Source organism: Python bivittatus, unplaced genomic scaffold (assembly GCF_059951505.1).
Source record: "Python bivittatus isolate LINGU-HERP-01145 unplaced genomic scaffold, Pbiv_v1 ctg000980_np1212, whole genome shotgun sequence".
Classification (NCBI taxonomy): Eukaryota; Metazoa; Chordata; class Lepidosauria; order Squamata; family Pythonidae; genus Python; species Python bivittatus.
In genome coordinates this window covers 13,734,302-13,755,108 of record NW_028277125.1, presented here as the reverse complement: position 1 = coordinate 13,755,108, position 20,807 = coordinate 13,734,302, and the positions used below count along the sequence as shown (strand labels likewise).

Sequence of the window (20,807 nt, the reverse complement as noted above, 5' to 3'; positions counted from 1 at the left end):
GAAGCATTATTTAAGCCTGATAACATTCAGACGTGGCTCGGGCAGATGCCTCCTTAATTCACTGGAATAGAAGAAAGAGGAAGAGGTACAGCACAATCAGACTTGCAAGATTCTGTTGTTATAGCCAGATTCAGTAAAAGCAGTTTGAACCTTCCTTTGGAATTGATTTCCTGGTCTGGTTTACCTAGTGGGGCTGGCGTCATGTTTCATGGAGTCTTTGTTCAGCCCTTATGCCACCTCCCAGCTACATAAGAGACACCACAGACATCCTAAGATTACTGGACTCCATAGGCAATCTCCTTAACACCACCATTTTAGCCACTATGGATGTTGAGGCACTATATACCAACATCCCTCACAAACATGGACTTCAAGCCATCAATAACATCATCACTTATGTCAAAACAGCATGCCTTGCTCCAGACTGCTTGACTTTGTACACACCAATAACTATTTCCCCTTTGACAATAACATGTACCTATAAATCAATGGCACAGCCATGGGCACGTACATGGCTCCTCAATATATCAACATCTTTATGGCTGACCTCGAATAATACCTTAATACTGGACAATTGCACTGCACTTTCTCAGGCACTGGTTGGCAGGCCTGTTCCTGCTAACAAACCACCACCCAACCTGAAGCACATTCACATGCAAAAAGAAACAGTAGGACAATGATGCCAACATGGGACCCAGACCCTGCAACAAACCCAGATGTCTATTTCGCTTCCACATATATGCCAACAGGCCCCAAGAAATGCACACACAAGATTAGAAGCCCCTTCACATGCTCTTCTTCCAATGTGATATAAATCATCGTTTGCTAGCAATGCTCCTCTGAATCGTACATAGGACAAACAGGATAAACGTTGCACAAAATAAATAATGGACTCAAATTTGACATCAGGGCTCAAAACAAAGACAAGGTACTGTAATTTGAGAGCATTTCATCCTCCCAGGACATTCCATGACAGACCTCAAAGCACTACTTTGGAAAAACGGGATTTTGACAGCACTGTTGAGGAAAAATGGTTGAACTTACATGCATCAAAAGGTTTTAGGCAATCTCAGAAGGTCTCAACAAACAGTGTTTGTGCATTTGTCCAATTGTTAATGGATAGCTTACTGGTAATCTGTCACACATATGACTGCATAACCAACCTCTTCCCCTCCTTTCCCCACATCTTTCCCATCCCCATTTGAATTCTGTATCAGTCTAGCCATTCTATGCATTCGAGGAAGTGAACCGCAGCTCATGAATGCTTATGTCTTTTAATAAAATTTGTTAGCTGGAAAAGGTGCTACCAGACTCCTTCTGATCAATACACTGGTGAAATGCAACCATTTCTTTTTTACAGTCAGGTGAAAGAAAATACTTGCTTAAATCCAGCTTGGTCTTTGGTGAAAGCCCAAGTCACAGCAATAGTTCTGAGGGCCTTCTACAACTAAGAGATGCCTACCAGATGTAGGCTGCAAAACTCCAAATAACTACTAGATGCCAGCAAAGAGTACATGTTGTATATACCTTTGCTATAGTGAAGAGTATAGGAAGCCATGAGTCAAGTTGTTGGGTTCTTGGTGTTTTCCAATTTCATAGTTCTCTTCCATGTTTCATTATTAAAGCTACGTAACAACAATCATTAGAAATGCCAGGCTGGAAGAATCACAAGCCGGAATTAAGATTGCAGGGAGAAACATCAACAACCTCAAATATGCAGACGATACCGCCCTAATGGCAGAAAGTGAAGAAGAACTAAAGAGCCTCTTGATGAGGGTGAAAGAAGAGAGTGTGAAAGCTGGCTTGAAACTCAACATTAAAAAAACTAAGATCATGGCATCTGGACCCATCAATTCCTGGCAAATAGAAGGGGTAGAAATGGAAGCAGTCACAGACTTCATTTATTTGGGCTCCAAGATCACCGCAGATGGAGACTGCAGCCATGAAATTAAAAGACGCTTGCTCCTTGGGAGGAAAGCTATGGCAAATCTAGATAGCATATTAAAAAGCAGAGACATCACCTTGTTGACAAAGATCTGCATAGTCAAAGCTGTGGTTTTTCCAGTAGTAATGTATGGCTGTGAGAGCTGGACCATAAAGAAGGCTGAGCGCCGAAGAATTGATGCCTTTGAACTGTGGTGCTGGAGAAGACTCTTAAGAGTCCCCTGGACAGCTAGGAGGTCAAACCAGTCAATCTTAAAGGAAATCAACCTTGACTGCTCATTGGAAGGATTGATAATGAAGCTCAAGCTCAGATACTTTGGTCACCTAATGCGAAGAGAGGACTCCTTGGAAAAGACCCTGATCCTGGGAAAGATTGAAGGCAAAAGGAGAAGAGGACGGCAGAGGATGAGATGGTTAGATAGCATCACTGAAGCAATGAGCATGAATCTGAGCAAACTCGGGGAGGCAGTGAAGGACAGGAAGGCCTGGCGCGATATGGTTCATGGGGTCATGAAGAGTCGGACACGACTTAACGACTAACAACAACAACAACAATGCATGGGGAGCCATGAGTTTGCTGGTGTTTATATGTGGTAGCTTGTCTTACCAGCCTTGATGAATTTTGGGGGGATGGAATAATGTTTTTTCTTTGCTTTTGTTTATGTGATGCTGATTCTTGTTTATGAGAGTGAGTTGTAAAAATGAGTTTTCATCATCATTTACCTTTGCTGCCAACCTGTGGTCATTAGGACTTTAACAAGCCATATCTAGTTGTTAAATTTTATATGACTGCTGCAATATCTTATCAATAAAGAACATTGGTGATGGCCAGGAGTCATCTACAATCTTAGTTATTTCCAAGTTAGGGCTTTTGCAATGCACTGCATTCTTTATGTGACTGAGAAAAAAGTTCTAATCTGGAAAACACAAAATCTTAGCAGAGAAAGTTGCAGCTCTTTCTAACCTGAAATAAGGTTCTCTCACCCAGCAAATATTCCTTGAAGAGTCATGTTGGAATAGAGCCGCTGAATATTTCCCATGTGTGACAGACTCATAATACCACAGTGAGATGTTACTGGTTAAGTTGTGTGTTACTCCTCACTAAGTACTTTTCAAAAGTAGCATTTGGGAAATGAGAAGTTTTGGCTGTAAAATTTCAGACTGCAATTGTCAGCTGAGATAGAATTCTCTATAATGTTTAAAATTCCAGTATAATAGCATATGGGATGACAGAAATTCAAGCCTTGTCTTCTTTCTCAAAGGTTAGACTTTGGTGGAGTAGCATTTCATTTCCACACCAGATACAGCTGTGCTTTTCCAATCCACTGCCTCTGAGAACACAGATTAAATAAATCCCACAAAGATCTATGCACCTTATATAGGAGTAAATCCCATTGATTTCTACGGAAATCAAGTTCAAGTAAATATGCATAGAATTGGAAGTGGAACTTATTACAGTGTAATCTGATGTCTTGCCTGTTTATCTGGAAGCAGTGGGACTAATACATTAAATAAAAGTGTCTGGCTTGGACTAGAGAAACTTGACTTCAGGTCATTGCTTAGCCATAAATCTCATTGCACCCTGTGATTTTGTACACTATACTGTCTCATGGGTTGCCTGTGAGAATATGTTTGGAGATGAAGATACATAGATATAGATGCCTTGAGTACATGAGGGAAATGTGGGATCTAAATGAATAAATGCATTTACATATAAATGGGAGAGAACACTTATATCTATGGACATTGCCTTAGGCCAATTTGACCAGTGGCATACCAACAGCAGGGTGGAGGGAGCGGTCAGTCTCAGGTGCAGACCATAAGAGGGTGCAGGGTCTGAAGAGGGTCAGTGGCTGCTACGGTATGGAGTTGAGTCATTGCTGCTGGCATGCCAATCAGCTGTTTTGTGATTTGTGGCACAGTGCAATGATGGAGATGGAGCAGGGTGGTATGGTGGCAGTATGCCTGGGCCAGCCTGGATTCTGCGTTGTTGCTCATCCCCTTGATCCACTCCAGGTGTCAGATACACTAGGTACCTCGCTGCATTTGACAAAACAGGACAGACACATGTAGTAATAAAATGCTCCTTAAAAGAAATATGCTAGTGGTCTTAGCTTTCTCCTGAATGAACAGTGTGCAATGGAACTTACCTTTACATGAATGTGGGCAATCCCTGTTTTTTCACTGAAAATCCTACAGATGTATGAAATGTGCTAATTTGTTGTTATTGTGTTCATACCATAGTTGACCAGGCCAACTTAGTTAGCATTAACCTTGATTTACTGTCATGCACAAAGTCAGCCCACCTGGTTATATTACGGTTCAGCATCTGGTGCAAACTTAGAAAAGGGTTTACTTCACTAATAGGTTAGATGTGTTGTGTGAACACAGCCATTCAGTGTATTGAATCTGAGAGTACCTTACCTTGGATATGATTTTGATGATGTACCATCAAGTTGTTTTCGACTCCTTAGCAACCACGTAGACAGATTTTCTCCATGACAATCTATCGCTAACCCGTTCTTTCAAGTCTCCCTACAGGGCACTCATAGCCACTGTAACTGAGTCCATCCACCTTGCTGCTGGTCATTCTCTTCTTCTCTTTCCTTCCACCTTTCCCAGCACTGGAGCCTTTTCCAGAGAGCTGGGTCTTCGCATAAGTATCCAAAGTAGGATAATATGAGCCTGGTCATTTATGCCTTGAGTGAGAACTCTGGACTGAACCTTGGATAAGGTAGGATTAAATTCTAAGTAACCATCTATTGAGGGATCAGGCTACTAAATCCATAAAGTTTTGCCTTAAGCTAAATTAATATATAATGATATTTCTTTTTTGTTTCATGGCTTATAATAAGCTGGCTCGCCAATATAGATGCAGGGGACCAGGCTGGGTCTATCCGTTATTCGCCAAAAGCAAAAGATATTTAGTCTCAGTCTATTTCTTCTCCAAAGAAAACTGAGAATCTTCGTTCTGTGAAGAGTCCAAAGTTCCAAAACTACAATTCCCAGAAACTGTTGTGTGAAGAGCCGCGTGCAAGGTCTGGAACTTTTTTTTTTTAATTAAAGGCGGGACCAATCCTAGCAGCTGAAGCACTTGAACGACAGATCCGGGTCTTTCCGCCTTCAACTGCTTTAACAACCGTTGGAAGGTAAGGCTCTTCCTCATATCTTTCAACCAATCTCAGGTGAGCTCAGCCCCACAGGAGGCGGGAAACAGCGGGGTGTCAGCTGTAAAGATCCCCCTCGTCGTCATAGGATGGAGGAGACTCCTCTCGACCAATAGCAAGCCGCGACTACCGCCCAATCAAACACGCCCGTTCTCTAAAGGCTTTTCAAGCAAAGGTAAGGAGAGCTGAAACTCCCTCCCGGAATCGTCCGCCAATAGGAGACCGGTATTTCAGAGCCGAGCCGCGCGCTTCCCCGCCCCTCCCCGAGACAGCCAATGGGGAGCCGGCAGAGAGCGGACGCTCGTTTTTTGAATTGGGAGGTGCGGGTGTCGCGGGTGGCTCTGGGATGGTGGCTGGTGCTCGGCCCGCGATGATGCTCTGAACGGTGAGGCGGCGGGAGGAGGGTGAGCGTGGAACGGGGAAACGGGTCGGCCGGGAGGGAGGACGTGATGCGCGGGTGGCGGGAAGAATGAGAGACCCTTCGCTCCGATCTGCAAGTCCTCCCGCCAAGAGGTCGCCTACACCCAATAGGGTGTGTGCGCGCGTGTGTGAGAGACTACTACTCCCATAATCCCCAGCCAGAAAGGTCGTGGGATCTTCTAAAAGGTCCAGACCGGGTTCACCTGGAAGCCAGAAGGCTGCTGTGATAGGCAATGGGGAAATTGCCCTCCGTCCCGCGCTTGTGTGCACCTGCAAAGAAGTGGATGGGGGTTCATATCTACCCCGGCTGGAGGGCCGTAGGTCGGGGGTCCAGTGCGTGAGTGAGAGGAGGGTACCTTTGTGATTAGCCTTAATCTCATCTTCATCTACCTTGCTTCAGTTATCTCATTAGTTACTTAATAATAGCGATTTATTAAACGTATATGCCCTCTGGGCGGTTTACAGATTGTTAAAAGCCTTTAAGAGCAAGGGAACAAAAAAGGATAAAGATGGCAGAAGTGACAAAAGCGGATGGGAACAAAGGAAAAAGGGGGATTCACTCATCCTTGGCAAAGGCCTCTGCAATTTTATTTATTTTTAATGATTATTAGATTTATCATCCACCTTTATTTTGTACAATTCAAGGCAGCATACATAATGCTCCCTCTTCCTGTTTTCTTTACAACAACAACAGCTGTGAGGTGGGTTGGGTTGGGCTGGACTGAGAGAGAGTGGACCAGAACTTGGGATCGCCTGCTTTCTAGTCCAGCACCTTAACCACTACACCAACTTTATTTATATGTGTGTGTGTGTGTGTGTATAAAATGTTCTGCATATAAATATAAATGTTTATAAATATAGATATCCCCCATTTTATGGAATACTTTCCCTTCCCCGCAGAAATATATACAGCCCCCCGAAACAGGTTAAGGTTGTTTCATTTCAACATGCTTTTAGCCCCATCCGACTGACCGTGGGCACCTGTCTTGGTTTTTATTTGTGGATTATCTTTGTTCTTTGTGATTATTTTTTGGGGTCTTGCCATGATTCTGATTTATTATTGTGGCTTTGGTTTTCTCTTGCTTGATGTCATATGCTGCCCCCAAGTCCTTTGGGATTGGAGGGGGATTATAAGAACTATCAAATAAATAATCTCCTGTGCCACGACGTATTTGTGGGATTGTGGCTACGGTGTTAGCCTGGCAGTGGGGAGAGATAGAGTTAAAGTTCATCCTCAACATGGGAGCTCACTGGGTGATTTGGGGCCAGTCACTCTTTCGGAGGCCAAACTACCTCACAGAGTAGTAGTTGTGGGGAAAGGAGGGAATAGTATATGTGCTGCCTTGAGTTTCTAAACAAAAGGTAGGGTATAAATCAAATAAATACATGGATGAAGAGGTCCTGGTTCACTCCTGCCCCATTGTGATGTAATGTGGAAATACATGTCCTTAAAATATTTATTTCCTTCCCTACTTGCAGCAACATTTTTTGCTTCCTCTGTTTTTCTCTTTTTAATTTTAATCTTGGTTTAGAGATTTGACAAACATTACTGGAAAAATCCAGGACTTTGGCCACAAAGTGCTCAGAATGTACTATTGGTTGCTCTGCCTGTTAAATGTTGTACCCACAGGTGGTCCTTGCTTAATGGTCACTCGTTCTGCAACTGTTCAAACTTATGACCGTATTGAATGAGTGGTAGTTATGACCGGTCCTTGTACCTTCCTCAGTCACAGCGTCCCCATAGTCACATGATCATGATCTAGGCACTTGTTGTGTGGCTTGCAAATATGATGTTGTGGCATTCTGCGGTCATGGGATCGCCATTTGCAACCTTCTTTGCTGGCTTCCTACAAGCGAAGTCGATGGGGAAGTTGGCAGGAGATCCCAAATGGTGACCATGTGACATTCTTGCTTAATGACCTGCAGTGATTTGCTTAATGACAGCAAACGGAAGTGCTAGAATTTCCATCACTAAGTGGCGCAGTCGCGTGACATTGCACTTTTCATCTGAGTTGCTTAGTGATAGAAATTCCAGTCCCAATTACCGTTGTGGACTACTTGTACTTTATACTTAAAAGGTATTGGCTGTACCTATAAATGGGGCTTGTCAAATAGTCTTGCTAGCCAAATTATTTTATTGCATTAAATCACAAATCACATGCACCCTGGCAATCATCAGTCAGATCTTACTAATAGGATCTGATGGTGGTGGTTAGATTCTGTTTAGCCACACATTTGGTAACTAGAGATAAATTCTTTTGGAATTGATTGATTGATGATTGATTATGTGCCATCAAGTTGTTTTTGACTCCTAGCAACTACATAGACAGATTTTCTCCATGATGATCTACCCCTAACCTGGTCCTTCAGGTCTTCCAACTGTGCATTCATTGCTACTGTAACTGAGTCCATCCACCTTGCTGCTGGTCGTCCTCTTCTTCTCTTTCCTTCCACCTTTCCCAGTATTAGAGCCTTTTCCAGAGAGCGGGGTCTTCGCATAATGTATCCAAAGTAGGATTATTTGAGTCTGATCATTTGTGCCTCGAGTGAGAACTCTGGGTTGATTTGTTTTCTTGGCTGTACATGGTAGTCTCAGGAGTCTTCTCCAATACCAAAGGTCAAAGGCATCAATCCAACTCTGCTTCCATAGAGTGTTACAGGCAATACTATGATTTGCACAATTCTGATCTTTGTAGATGTAGATGTAGATTCCTCACGGATTTGAATAACTTTTCCAAGGCCTTCATGGCTGCTCTACCGAGTGCTAGTCTACAGCATATTTCTTGACTGCTTGTTCCTTTACTGTTGATGGTTGATCCTAAAAGGCAGAAGCTATCCACCACTTCAATATCTTCACTGTCAATTCTAAGACTGGTTGTTTTACTTGTTGTCATTAGTTTATATTTATATTATATTATTATATGTTAAATATAAATATCTTTATATTTAATTTTAGTCCCATTTTTTCACTGTGCTCTGTGACTTTTAGTACTAGGGCTTGCAGTTCCTTTGCATTTTCGGCTATCAGGGTAGTGTCATCAGCCTAGCACAAGTTACTGATGTTTCTTCCTCCAGTTTTAAAACCATGCTCATCTTCTTCCAGTCCAGCTTCCCTTAATATATATTCAGCATATAGGTTGAATAAATAAAGGTAGAGCATACGGCCTTGTTGCACTCCTTTGCCAACCTGGAGTCAGTCTGTTTTTCCACGTTCTGATGTACTGTGCCTTCCTGACTTGTATATAAGTTTCTCATGAGGACAATGAGATGTTCTGGGATTCCCATTTTTCTGAGCACTTTTCACAGCTTGATGTGATCAACACAATCAAAGGCTTTTCTATAATCAACGAAGCACATAGTGACTTTCTTTTTGGTATTCTTTGGCGTCTCAATTATCCAGTGTGCATCAGCAGAAATATCTCATGTTCCTCGGCCTTTTCTAAAGCCAGTTTGAACATCTGGCATCTCTTTTTCCATATATGGCTCTAATCTGTGTTGAGTTGCCCCATTGAGTTGACCAAAAATAAAGACAGGATAAAATAAATAAAATGAGTGTATGAAGTGTACCTATGGCTTCTATAGGTACAATTCCTGGGGTTTTGTTTCATTTATCAAACATTTGTTAAGGCTTTGGGTAATTTGAAGAACCAACTTTTTTGTATTCTCTTTTAATATAATAGAGCAAGAAATATTTTAATGGGAGCTTATCCTCCATCAGACCAGTTATGCACTTGTTTCTTTTATATTGAACAGACTAATTTTAGCTATAAGGTTGGCTTTGTGTTTAGCAAAACATTGTATATCCACAGTTCTACTTAAAAACTGCCCTGAACACTGTGCTTTTTACATTATGATGAAAATACTTCATTCTGAGATGAAATGATGGCTCTAAATCTATTTTTTAAAAACAAATTATTTGTAACTATAGCTTCAAAATAATAGTCGTAGGCTAATTTCAGTCTCATTAACTCTGTGTCCCTTTACCAGTGGTCCCCTTAATACTTAAAGGATATATTCTGCAGAATATTTGAAGACCTTTTTGATTTTGTGTTAAATAAACCTGATTATACTCTTCCATGGAGTTGGCAAGTGATTGCCTTTAAATATCAGTGGCATATCCTTTCTTTATTTCTCGGCTATTCTGTCAGTTCTGTGGATGATGAATACCAGAGGCCATGCAATTTCCTTCAGCTAATTCTGGGGCACGTACATCCTTTTGGCAGCACTACAATCTCAGTGTCAGTAACTGTAAGTTATGAAGATACATGTCTTCTCAGCCACATATAAGTATTACCTGTAATTACACCTTTCCCATTATTTAATAGGTAGCTGTTCAGGTGAAAGATTCTGCATATCTTAGGAATCCTTTTGGAGTCTCCATATTGTAATGGAGAACTTGAGCGGAAACAGCAGTCAGTAGCAGTAGCGATGTAAAGTAGGGGAAAAAAGGATTCTTTGACATTGTATTTGAATAGAAAACCATAGTAATGAAATGTGAGAATCCTCAAAATTACAGTGTGGCTAACAATCTTAAACAGATTACTCTGCTTATTGTCATGTTTTCGTATTTGGATGTTTCTCTTGCAGCTGTAGAGGGGAGATGCCATTTTGACCATGGCTGAGAACACTACATTCATGTCTGATACAGGGAAAAGTCTCTTGGCAGATTCTTCTGTTCTTGACTCGAAAATTATAGAAAATTCCAAGGAGAATGTATTCACCCGAATTGCTTCTGATGGTGGAGGTAATGGTAGATTTTTTTATTAGTGTATTCTTCCCCCAACACTGTACTTTTGGACTACAGTACTTGTTCTTTCTACATGTGTTTAGTGTTTGGAATGTAAACATTCAAATGCATGCTTTTGTGTAATTTATTTATAATAACTAAAGTACCTAGGCATGATAACAATAAAAACATAATGTAGTCTGCCTGCCTGCAGGCTTACATGTTGCATTTATTTATTGAACTGAAATGTTTCTATTTTTCTTTTTGGCATCAGAATGGAACCTTAAGGTGCTAAAAACGTCAGTAAAAATAATAAACAGCAATAGAAAGGCAACACCATTATATGAATCATTACTGCAGTATGTATTGCAGCCTTAGATATTAAATCTTAAATACATTACTGAAAAGTGCACATAACCAAAAAGTTTTTCTCCATTCAGGTGAAGAGGTGGGGGAGGGCGGCAGGGTGATCTGTTACTAGTTGTTCCACAAAATATTTCACTAACAAGGAGGCTTTTCCCCTTGGGGCCAGCTCTTCCTCAGGTAAAGGTGGGACATGGTGGTGAAATCTAGAAAGATTCCAACAAATTTAATGCAAAACATTAAATGCATTTTAGCAGTCTCAACCCTTCTTGGAACAAGCTCACCAGTTCAGGAGAGGATTGGAGACCCCTCATTGAACCACTGGCAGATAAGATACACTGTTGAGGCTTTGCACCAAGAATAGCTTAAGCAAGGAACACAGAGCTTTCTGACTGGCAGTTGAGGCCAACAAGGGAAGTGGTACTCCCAAGCCCCTGTCAATCCCAGGAACCCTGGCTGGAATGCTCCCTTAAACCTGGCTCATCAGAAGGCTTTGTCAGTGGTACTTGTCAAAGATGTCCAGCACAGTGGGCAACCACCACAGTGAGAAGACCCACTCTATCTTCTGGAAAAACCTACCTTGTGATCAGGTCTTGGGGAGAGGTCAGCACCAACTATTGCTGTTTTGAACAACTTGCTGCTATGTTCTCCTTAGCTGGTTTTTGGAGGAGCTGAGTTTTACATGTGGAACTGAAATGTTTGAAGAGTGTCAGGAGGAGCACTAAGTCTTGTCTTGGAGTACTTGTGCCAGATGACCTCCCAAGAAGTGGGGTTAAGCATAACTCTTCCTTTACCTTCAGAAGCAGATGATACAGTGCATTTAACTGTGTAGATCTTGATCTTGTGCCTGTGGGTGATTAATAGCTCTTTGCAAAGGTCTCTGCAACTCCCCAGAAATAACACTGCACATTTCTGGTATAGCACTAGCTTGTTTGTTTCTTATGCAATTTATCTGGCTGAGTGTGGACACCTAGGAGAGCTCTGGTAATCCCTTCTTGAACAAAAGGATTAGGGTGAAAATTTCTGTAGGTCATCTCATGGTAGCAACCAAGCACTATGGTTTACTTCAGTGTGTGAACCTAGCCTGCAAAGAATTGGGCAGGAGTGGGCAACTTGTGGGTTTCTGGAACTGAACTTCGATATAAGGCAGGCTTATATAATGCAGTTGTCTTGTGCACCAGTTCACTCGTTTCTGGACTGGGAGGCTCAGCTCACTGTCACTCATTCCTTAGCCATTGCCCAGCTGGATTATACTGCAATGTGTTCTTTGTGGGATTGCCCTTGAAGAACACTGGGAAGCTTCAGCTGATGCACAATGCAATGGGGCGTGCAGTCTTGGATGCACCAAAGTTCGCTTGTGCAACATCACTGCAGCATGAGCTGCATTGGCTTCCAGTATCCTTCCAGGTGCAATTCAAGGTGCTGGTTATCATCTTTAAAGCCCTATATAGCATGGAGCCAAGTTACTTATGGAACTGTCTATCTTTGAGGGGTTTTGCCTGTTCCACCAGACACAACAGAATGGGCATGCTCCAGGTCCCCTCTATTATACAGTGCCATCTTGTGGGACCAAGGAGAAGTGATTCCCTGTCACAGTCCCTGGCTATGAAACAGGCCCCTCCCTGAGGTCTGGATGGCCCCAACCCTCTTGGCCTTCTGGAAGATTGTTAAAACCTAACTATCTCCCTAAGCATTAGGGCCATGTTAGGGGAGCCCAACATACAGGTGTTCCTTTTTATGGAATTATTATGTAATGTCTTGGTTATTTTTTTCTTGCACTGGATTAATTTATTTGGTTATGGAAGTTTTTATATTGTTTATGTATGGATTGTTCGCTGCCTAGTTATGTACTTAAGATTGGCAGCTATATCAATTTTCATAAATAAATAAGGATACTAATGCAAGCACTAGGATGATAACTAAGACGGTCACTTTAAACTTGTAGTTTGGTGATCTGCATTACCCCAGAATCTTGCAAGCTATATGGATGTAAGTATAATATAGATAAAGTTATATTGGTAAAACCAGCCTGAAAACATTTGCTCACATGTTGCTTGTTCCTTGAAGATAGTGATCTCACTTACTGAGTGCATTAAATCCTGAGTACAATACCTAATTTCTGAGTACAGCTAATGCAATTCTTTTAAATACTGTATATAGGCTTTTTGGTAAAATAATTATTGGGTTATTGTGTTTGAAAACTGATTTCTTGTTCTTGATTTTTCATGGGTAGTTTCTTTAATTCATTGAAAATGTAAAGCATCCTTGCATTACATAATGCTGTTTTACATGAATGCGACCAATGGCTCATATAACCCAATACTGGCTATGTGGAGTAGTGATGGCTCTTCCGATTGCTCACTTTAACTACTAGATCTGTTGCAATCTGCACCCAGTTGATTAAAGAGTGGCCTGCAAGAAAACTGTTTCTGACTGCTCTGGGCTTTGCCCCCCTGGGGAACAAATTTGCTTTTCAGGAAACTTGGGATAAAGGGATTTTATTTATTTGTTTCTGGGATGAATGTAGTAGATGAATCACCTGTTTTTCAGTTTCTTCATTTTCCTTTCTTTTTAAGAGGGATAAAAATTGCTTTAACCGTTGAACTTCTTTGTAGGCTGACGATTCTTTCTTTTCCCAACAGAGGAAATGCCTCCAATTGAAACCAGGTTGATTTTAGTTCAGGAAGCTGCAAGATGTGAGGAACTCATAACAGCCTTAGAGGTTTGTGAATTTGTTTGTTGATAGTAGTGAAATCTCGTTGCAGCTGGAACTCTGATTTACTGTGTTGTTCTCATACTGAAGTTCTCCTTTTCTACAGACCGTTAAGACAATGGAAGTTCCATTTATAAAGATAAAGAAAACTATTTCTGGTGAACCAGAAGAAAAAATAATAAAAAGTATTATCCACATGGTATGTGGGGAAAATGGTGTCTCTGTTTGCATGCGGCATGTTGCACGGTTGGGATTGGAGTAGAGGGGAGTCACTACTATCAAGACTTGGTAGAAGGATAAAAGAAAGGCACATAGAAGTGAATGGCATTCTGTGGAAGCAAGTGAACAGAAACACCAATCTGCTTTGAAACTACTCACATGCCTGCTTTGGTTTCAGATTTTACGAAACTCTGATTGTTAAAATGAATGAGTCTTGTACCAATGATACAGAATTTAAATTAGATAAATTTTGTTTCTATTTGGAAAAAAAGCTCATATGTCTCTGCTTGTCCCTGGGCTCAGCAATCAGAAGCTTAGTTAGCTCTTTCATTTTGGGGAACAACAAAACCTACCTACACGTTATTTATAAATATATATCTATATTGAAAAAAATGCAGGAAATTAAAGTGCCCTACATAAAGATGGAATCGATGAAAGCGTATGATGACTCGGAATCACCGGAGGTTGAAGCTGTCTTTGTAATAGCAGACTTTGAAGATCCCATTTTTAGTACCTTGTACAAGGCAGACTGCAGGATCCTGGGGCCCCCAGTGGTATTTCAGTGCGCTAAAAAAGGCGAGGTAAGAAAACAATAGAAGTGAAATGGAAAATGACTACCTTTTAAAATATATTTTATGTATCTTCTGAATGCAGTTGATAGCTTCTCCTGTCATTGAATTAAAAACATTTTTGTTCACTTGAATTTACTACTTTTCTTATCAGAAGCATATTTAAGGTAATTTACGCATAAGCAGGAATGGCAAAAGCACACTAAAACTACCTGTATGGAAATATAATGAACTCTAGCAAGCAATCAAAATACTGAATAGGCATTAATATAGATTTGCTCAAACAGCTACACTCTGAAAAACGATAATGTCTCCAAATGCCTAGTAGCATGAGCAGTGAGAAATACTTAGTAACTTTGCTACTAGAGCTGTGTGAATTGAACGTAATTTGTTGCAATGAGGCCCTTGCTCTGCAGTGTCAGTATGATCCATCTTACTGGGGTGTGTGAGAAACGCATTCCTCTTTGAGATATTTCATACCATGCAAAACACCTTCTCTTCTAGCACTTCCTATAGTCAGCAGTGGGCTTCTGAGGACATGCTATTATATTGCACCCCTCAGGGCTTCATTCTCTCTTCAGTATTTTTGAGCATCTAAGTGAACCTGCTGAGAGAGATCATTAGGGATATGGAGTTGGGTGCTATCCGTTGGCTGATGACACCCGATACATTTCTCTGCAAAATCGTCAGATAATGGCATGGCACGCCGAATGCTTGGCTAATGTCAGTAATGGGCTGGATGAGGGATATTAAAATGAAATGGTATCCAAGCAAGATGATGTATATTGTCAGGAGTCACAATTCCAGACAAGGATAGATCTCCCTTGTTCTGAACAGGGTCACATTCTCTTGTTGATGCTTCTGGGTCAGATGCTCCTTCTGGTTTCCCAGACTGAGGCTACAGCTAGGAGCAGTTTTCATCAGCTCTGGTTAAAATAGCAACTGTGTCTTTTCCTGGAAGAAAATGATCTTAAAATGGTGGTGCACGTGCTGCTAACTTCCACCCTTTGGTATTGTAAGATGCTTTACAGGGGCTGTCCTTGTGTCTAGCCTGGAACTGTCAGTTGATGCAAATTCAGAAGCTAGTTTGTCTTTTGGAAGAGCAAATAGAAGCCACATCATACATGTGCTAAAAAATTGTCACTGGCTGTCCATTTCTTTCCTTGCAAAATGCAAAGTACTTATTATCTTTAAAATACTAGGTGGTTTGGGTCCAGGCTATTTGAGAGAATACTGTGGCTTTGCGGTTGCCTAGGATTAAATCTTCTCAGGAGTCTGCTTTGGAATGCATCTGAAGAAAGTCAGGCAGCATACAAGTATAATAAATTATTGTTATTGTTATTACTATTAGTATTGTTACCTCTCCTGAATTCAAAGTCCTGTTTTCTTAAGAAGGCCCTGCAGTTGCAGCATTTAAAAGAGGCTTTTGATTGTGGTTTTTGTTTAAAACAAGTTTCATAAATAAAAATGAAAACATTGGCATCCTTTTGGAAATTGTGTTAATCAAATTTTCTTTCAGCCTCTACCCTTTGCATGTCGTCCACTGTACTGCACAAATATGGTGAATCTAGTGTTATGCTTCACGGGATTCAGGAAGAAAGATGAGCTGGTAAGAATTTTTTTTCCCTGCACATTTTTATTAATACAGTTGCTGTGGGGAACAGTTGCAATATTAGTTAACATTTGGACATCAACTTCAAGCTTGGTCCTGTCTGATATTGCAGCAGAGCTTCGGAATTTAGATACAGAGACCTTCTGAGTCCTTCGATAGATTGATCTGATCTGACATGTTCATTTGAAATGAAGAAAAAAATTGTTAACTATTAATAGTGTGTTACGCTTACACCTGGCAGACATGGTTTTTAATCTCCATTCAGTTTTAAAATTCAGCTGTTGATATTCACTAGGCAGATTATAGCAGGGTTAACTTTTCACACAAAGACAAAAAGTGATTTGTTTTGATTTTTACTTTCATATATTTTCTGCACTCAGCAATTGTAGTTTGTCAAGCATTGTTTGTAGGAATCAAGCCAATTTGTGATTTGGTCAACAAACTGTCGCTAAAGAAAGCATGATTTAGAACAGTGATGGTGAACCTTTTGGGCTCGGTGTGTCAAAAATTTGGAAAATGCCTAACTTGATTCTGCTGGTGTGTCACCCCTGCCAGACAAAAGAGAAACAATTCTTTACATATTCATTTATTTTTTAAAAAATACAATCCAATCATACTATGTATTACATAAATGAATGTCAAATAATTACAAAAATGAAATACAAGTAAACAAACTCAGTTTCTTTGGTAACTCAGACAGGGAGAATAGTTGTCAGGTGTTGGTGAACTCTGGCGTGTCACCCAAAATACTGTGGCATGTCATCTTTGACACGCATGTCACAGGTTTACCATTGCTGGTTTAGAATCATGTAGGAATTCAAACTGAATTGTAGAGTTGTTGTGAAGCTGAAATGGATAGAACAACAAAGATGTTATGCTGAAGTTTTCTTCTAGAAGATTGATACCAAAATACAATGCATGCAAATTAGGCATGACATTCAAAGTACCTAGCTTTTTTCTTTTTAATTTCACAATACCAGTGTTTCTCAACCTTGGCAACTTTAAGATATGTGGATTTCAATTCCCAGAATTCCCCAGCCAGCCATGGGAGTTGGAGTCCACATATGTTAAAGTTGCTAAGGTTGAGAAACACTCCTATACGCATCGCACAGCAGAAATCATTAAGTTTATCTGGGCAAACTGCTAAGAGAAATTACCTTGTGGTGTAAATGACATACCTGCTTTGTCCAGTAACAATTTTAATTCAACAAGCTCAACTGTGCTCCAATTTTGCTCTTAGGTTAAACTGGTGACATTGGTTCATCATATGGGAGGGATTATTCGGCGAGACTTCAGTTCCAAGGTTACCCATCTGGTGGCTAACTCTACACAAGGAGACAAATTCAGAGTATGTGAATTTCACATTTCCATTATGGGTTTGAGTGTAGATTTTCTTTTTGGCAGGTACCAGAAGATTTGGTTTGTTGCGATTAAACAACGAACAAAAGCAAAACTTAAAAAAAAAATTATACTTCTGTAATTCAAGGTTTTAAAAGCAGTGAATGGGTATTCAGTTCAGGCTCTAATCCTGAAAACAACAGGGGTGTGTGTGTGTGTGTGTGTGCAGAAACAGACTTTTGATCCATGGATGCACTCTTAAAATAAAATGCTGCAGTGACATTTATCTGTGAGTACAGCTGTGATACATATCCAATACTCTATTTTTTTTAGATTTTTTATCCCGCCTTTATTATTTTTATAAATAACTCAAGGCGGCGGACATACCTAATGCTCCTTCCTCCTCCTATTTTCCCCACAACCACCACCCTGTGAGGGGAGTTGAGCTGAGGAAGAGGGACTGGCCCAAAGCCACCCAGCCGGCTTTCGTGCCTAAGGCAGGACTAGAACTCACAGCCTCCTGCTTTCTAGCCTCGAGCCTTAACCGCTAAACCAAACTGGCTCTCAGTTTCTGTGTTTCTCTCTATTTTTTGACATAGCTGCCTACTTTCAGGGATGAGGGGAACCTTGTTTAGATTTCCTCCTTTCTGATCGACTGTACCATAGTGAGGAAGGGGAAAGGTGTTCTTTTTAGAAGAACTCTTCTGATATTTTCTAAAAACACATTTTGTGCCGTTAAAAGTGGTCATAACCATTATACAGAACAGTGCAAGAGGCATTTAAAGCTCCTAATCATATATTTTACTGTTAAATGGTGTGCTAATGTTTTGTATCTTTGTGAAGTTGAATAGGATTTTTTGTTATTTGATAATTCAGTCACTTATAATCCATTGAGGGCGAGCTTTTGCTGTCCTTCAGAAAAAAATAACATCTGCAGCAAATGTCCTGATGTAGAAGTTATATAGCAAGCCAGCCCATAAGTATTGTAAATAGACAGAAGATGCCTCATAATTAGGGTGTAATATTGTTACTTTTTTCACTCTTCTTTCAGTAAAATATATCTGTCCACAGTGTGCTGTTATTTAAATGTCTTTCACAAGCAAATATGTATTTTATGCAATTGGCTTTCCATTTCCAGCCAATCAAATAACTATGTTTCCTTTAAAAAAAAGTATGTTGAATTTATTCGAGGCTACATAGTAGTAGCGTGGCTCATTCCCAAATATAAGGGTTGGTGGATGTGAATTACTGAATGAAAGATGTGTCCTTCCCAAAACTTAAATGAAAAAGTTGCAGTTGTTTTAACCCATGTTTCTTGTAATATATTGATTAATTGATTGCTTTAACAACTAAAGCACATTAGTTTGTAACTAAATAAAGCCTTTATGCTATTTAGGAGCATAATCAAAATCTTCTGCTCACGTAGTTTATATGTGTGATTGAGATTCAAATGCAGGTAGGAGAGACAATGCCAAACTTAGATTTGTCATAAAACTACACTAGAATTTGATGTTACTTTTGAACAGCTCAACCTATAGACATGAGCTCTTGAGTTTTATTCATAATGCTTGTCTGTAAAGTTCAGATTTATTCCCAGTTTGTATTTTTAATTTTTTATTTCAATAAGACTCATTGAAACACAGACTCATTTAACCTCCTGCCTCTCTATTTTTGTTAAAAATCTTAAAGGCTTTATCAAACATTAAAATGAAGGACAAAAAGATGAAATAGACACATGGATCTGTATCTTCATGCAAGAGTTAACAGCACTTTAAAATGAAAGTTGCCTTTCCTTGTCTTGGTTTGCAGGTAGCTGTGAGTCTTGGCACTCCAATCATGAAAGCGGAGTGGATTTATAGATCTTGGGAGAGAAGAAATGACACGTATGTATAATCTTTTTTAGAGAAAGGCCTTGTATAGGATTCTTTTAGCTTCAAAGCAGGTATGTCAGAATAGTAGGCAATAGGAGGGCGGAGCTGGCATCGCGGCGATACGGCGGGCGATCCTGGGCTCCCAGGATCGCAGCTGATATCTCCTCCCCTGGACGGTCCCGATGGACCTAAGCCGTCCCGAAGAGATGGCAATCGTAAAGGGCGCGTCCCGCGGATCTCAGGGACGCCGCAAGTCCCAGATTGATCCCGGGAGAAGCTCTTGAAGCCGGCGGAGGAGAGCCAGCCAAAAATGGCTGCGAAAGCCGGGACAGCTCCAAAGGAAGAAGGAAGAGAGGGGTGTCAACTGGGTGAGATGGACTTTTATTATTCAATTATTCTTGGAGAACACCTTAAGTAACTTAAAGAGATTTTTAAAAGTGAAGAAAAGTGGATTAAGCGGCGAGATTGAACCTTATAAAAAAAGAAGGGGGAAAAAAAAAATTTCTTTTCGACTTTCCCTTTTTAGTGGAATTGACAAGATGTTTTTCTTTTAAAAAAAATATATTTTTAACTGGATTGGCTTTTTCTTTTTAATACTCAATAACTCTTTATTTTAAGCCTTTTTTTTGACTAAGATTTCTTTATTGTTATAAGAAATTTATACTTTTTGATTTTGAAATGGGGAAAGTGGAGTTAAGAGAAAGTAAATGAAAGAAAGTTGCACTGCCATCTAGAGGCGCGACTTAGTGCTTTTTTCCTTTCATTGTGACGCATGCTCAAGGACTCTGTGCTTTCTAAAAAGATAGTGGGATGTGCGTGTTTATACAGGTGCCATCCGTAACTATAAACAAGAAAGTGGAGTTGAAAGCGATTTTGAAAATATCAAGATGGAAAGTTTGAGCTAGTCACAAGAGCCTTGATTAGTGGCAGTAGCTCTTCTTTCTGCTAGAAGCTCTGCTTTGCTCTCCATTCCCCCCTCCCAGTTGGATTTTTTTTAAAGAGACTTAGTCTCTCCCCTCCTCTCCTTTTTTTTTTTCTTTTTTCTTTTCTTTTTCTCCTTTTGCTTCTTTTTTTCTCCTATTTTTGGCAAGAACAAAGATAAAGAATCCTTTGACTCAATGAAGGTTTACCAAGATAATAGACTATACGAGAAACACAATGCAGAAAAAGATCTTTAAACTATCGAGGATGACTATAAAAAACTGGAAGAAGAGCTGCAGAAATTCCCGCAAAAAAAAAGAAAAAAAGAAAAAAAGATATTAAAGCTAAAATGGACTTAATTAAACATAAAACGGGATCAATGGAAAAGGAAGAAATAGTACAAGAAATCAGAAGCACTAAATAGAATTATTGTGAGGCCTATAAACTGAGAATTAAAAGGGTTAATCAACTGATAAATGAAGAGGGACAGACTTGTTCTTGGCACTGAGGGTGAGAAAAAGATTATACAAGATTATAATGGAAAATCGTATTAAGAGAATGCACAAAAAGAAGAAGTAAAACAATATTGAAAGAAACTACTTCAGATGTTTAAAGAAAAAACGAGGGGAATACAACAATGATGGAACTGACAGAAGCTTTAAAAAGCAGAATGTTTGAAAGGACATTTATTATTGCTTTCTCTTATCCAATAACATAGAAAAAGGAATAAACAGCTAGATATTTTGGGATATTGAATGAAAAGGGTGAACTCAAAATTATGCAAGCGCTGGAATAAAGTATAAATTTGAGATGTATAGTTAAAAATTGTATTTGATTGTAAATGTCTTAAGAGATTAGACTAAAATTTATACATGGTTGAATATAGTAACATATAGATTTTAAACTAGAGACATTTTTGTTGAAACATGTAGTGAAGAATCTGG

General features: G+C 39.9%; 1 protein-coding gene across 12 annotated transcripts in view; it reads left to right on the top strand.

Annotated features, from left to right (window-relative positions):
- Positions 1-20,807, top strand: part of ECT2 (epithelial cell transforming 2) — an 86,265-nt gene that overhangs the window by 27,853 nt on the left and 37,605 nt on the right. For 2 of the 12 annotated variants that reach the window (XM_088132317.1, XM_088132316.1), the window contains 8 exons: positions 5,011-5,093; positions 10,119-10,275; positions 13,263-13,342; positions 13,440-13,532; positions 13,951-14,133; positions 15,641-15,730; positions 16,974-17,081; positions 18,881-18,954. In XM_088132317.1, the coding sequence (XP_087988443.1) occupies positions 10,146-10,275; positions 13,263-13,342; positions 13,440-13,532; positions 13,951-14,133; positions 15,641-15,730; positions 16,974-17,081; positions 18,881-18,954 (758 nt within the window). In that variant the 5' untranslated portion in view covers positions 5,011-5,093; positions 10,119-10,145. Of the gene's footprint in view, positions 1-4,580; positions 4,679-4,799; positions 5,094-5,129; positions 5,287-5,323; positions 5,497-10,118; positions 10,276-13,262; positions 13,343-13,439; positions 13,533-13,950; positions 14,134-15,640; positions 15,731-16,973; positions 17,082-18,880; positions 18,955-20,807 lie in introns of those variants that run through there. The other 10 variants (XR_015794455.1, XM_088132324.1, XM_088132321.1 and 7 more) reach the window with 7 other exon arrangements.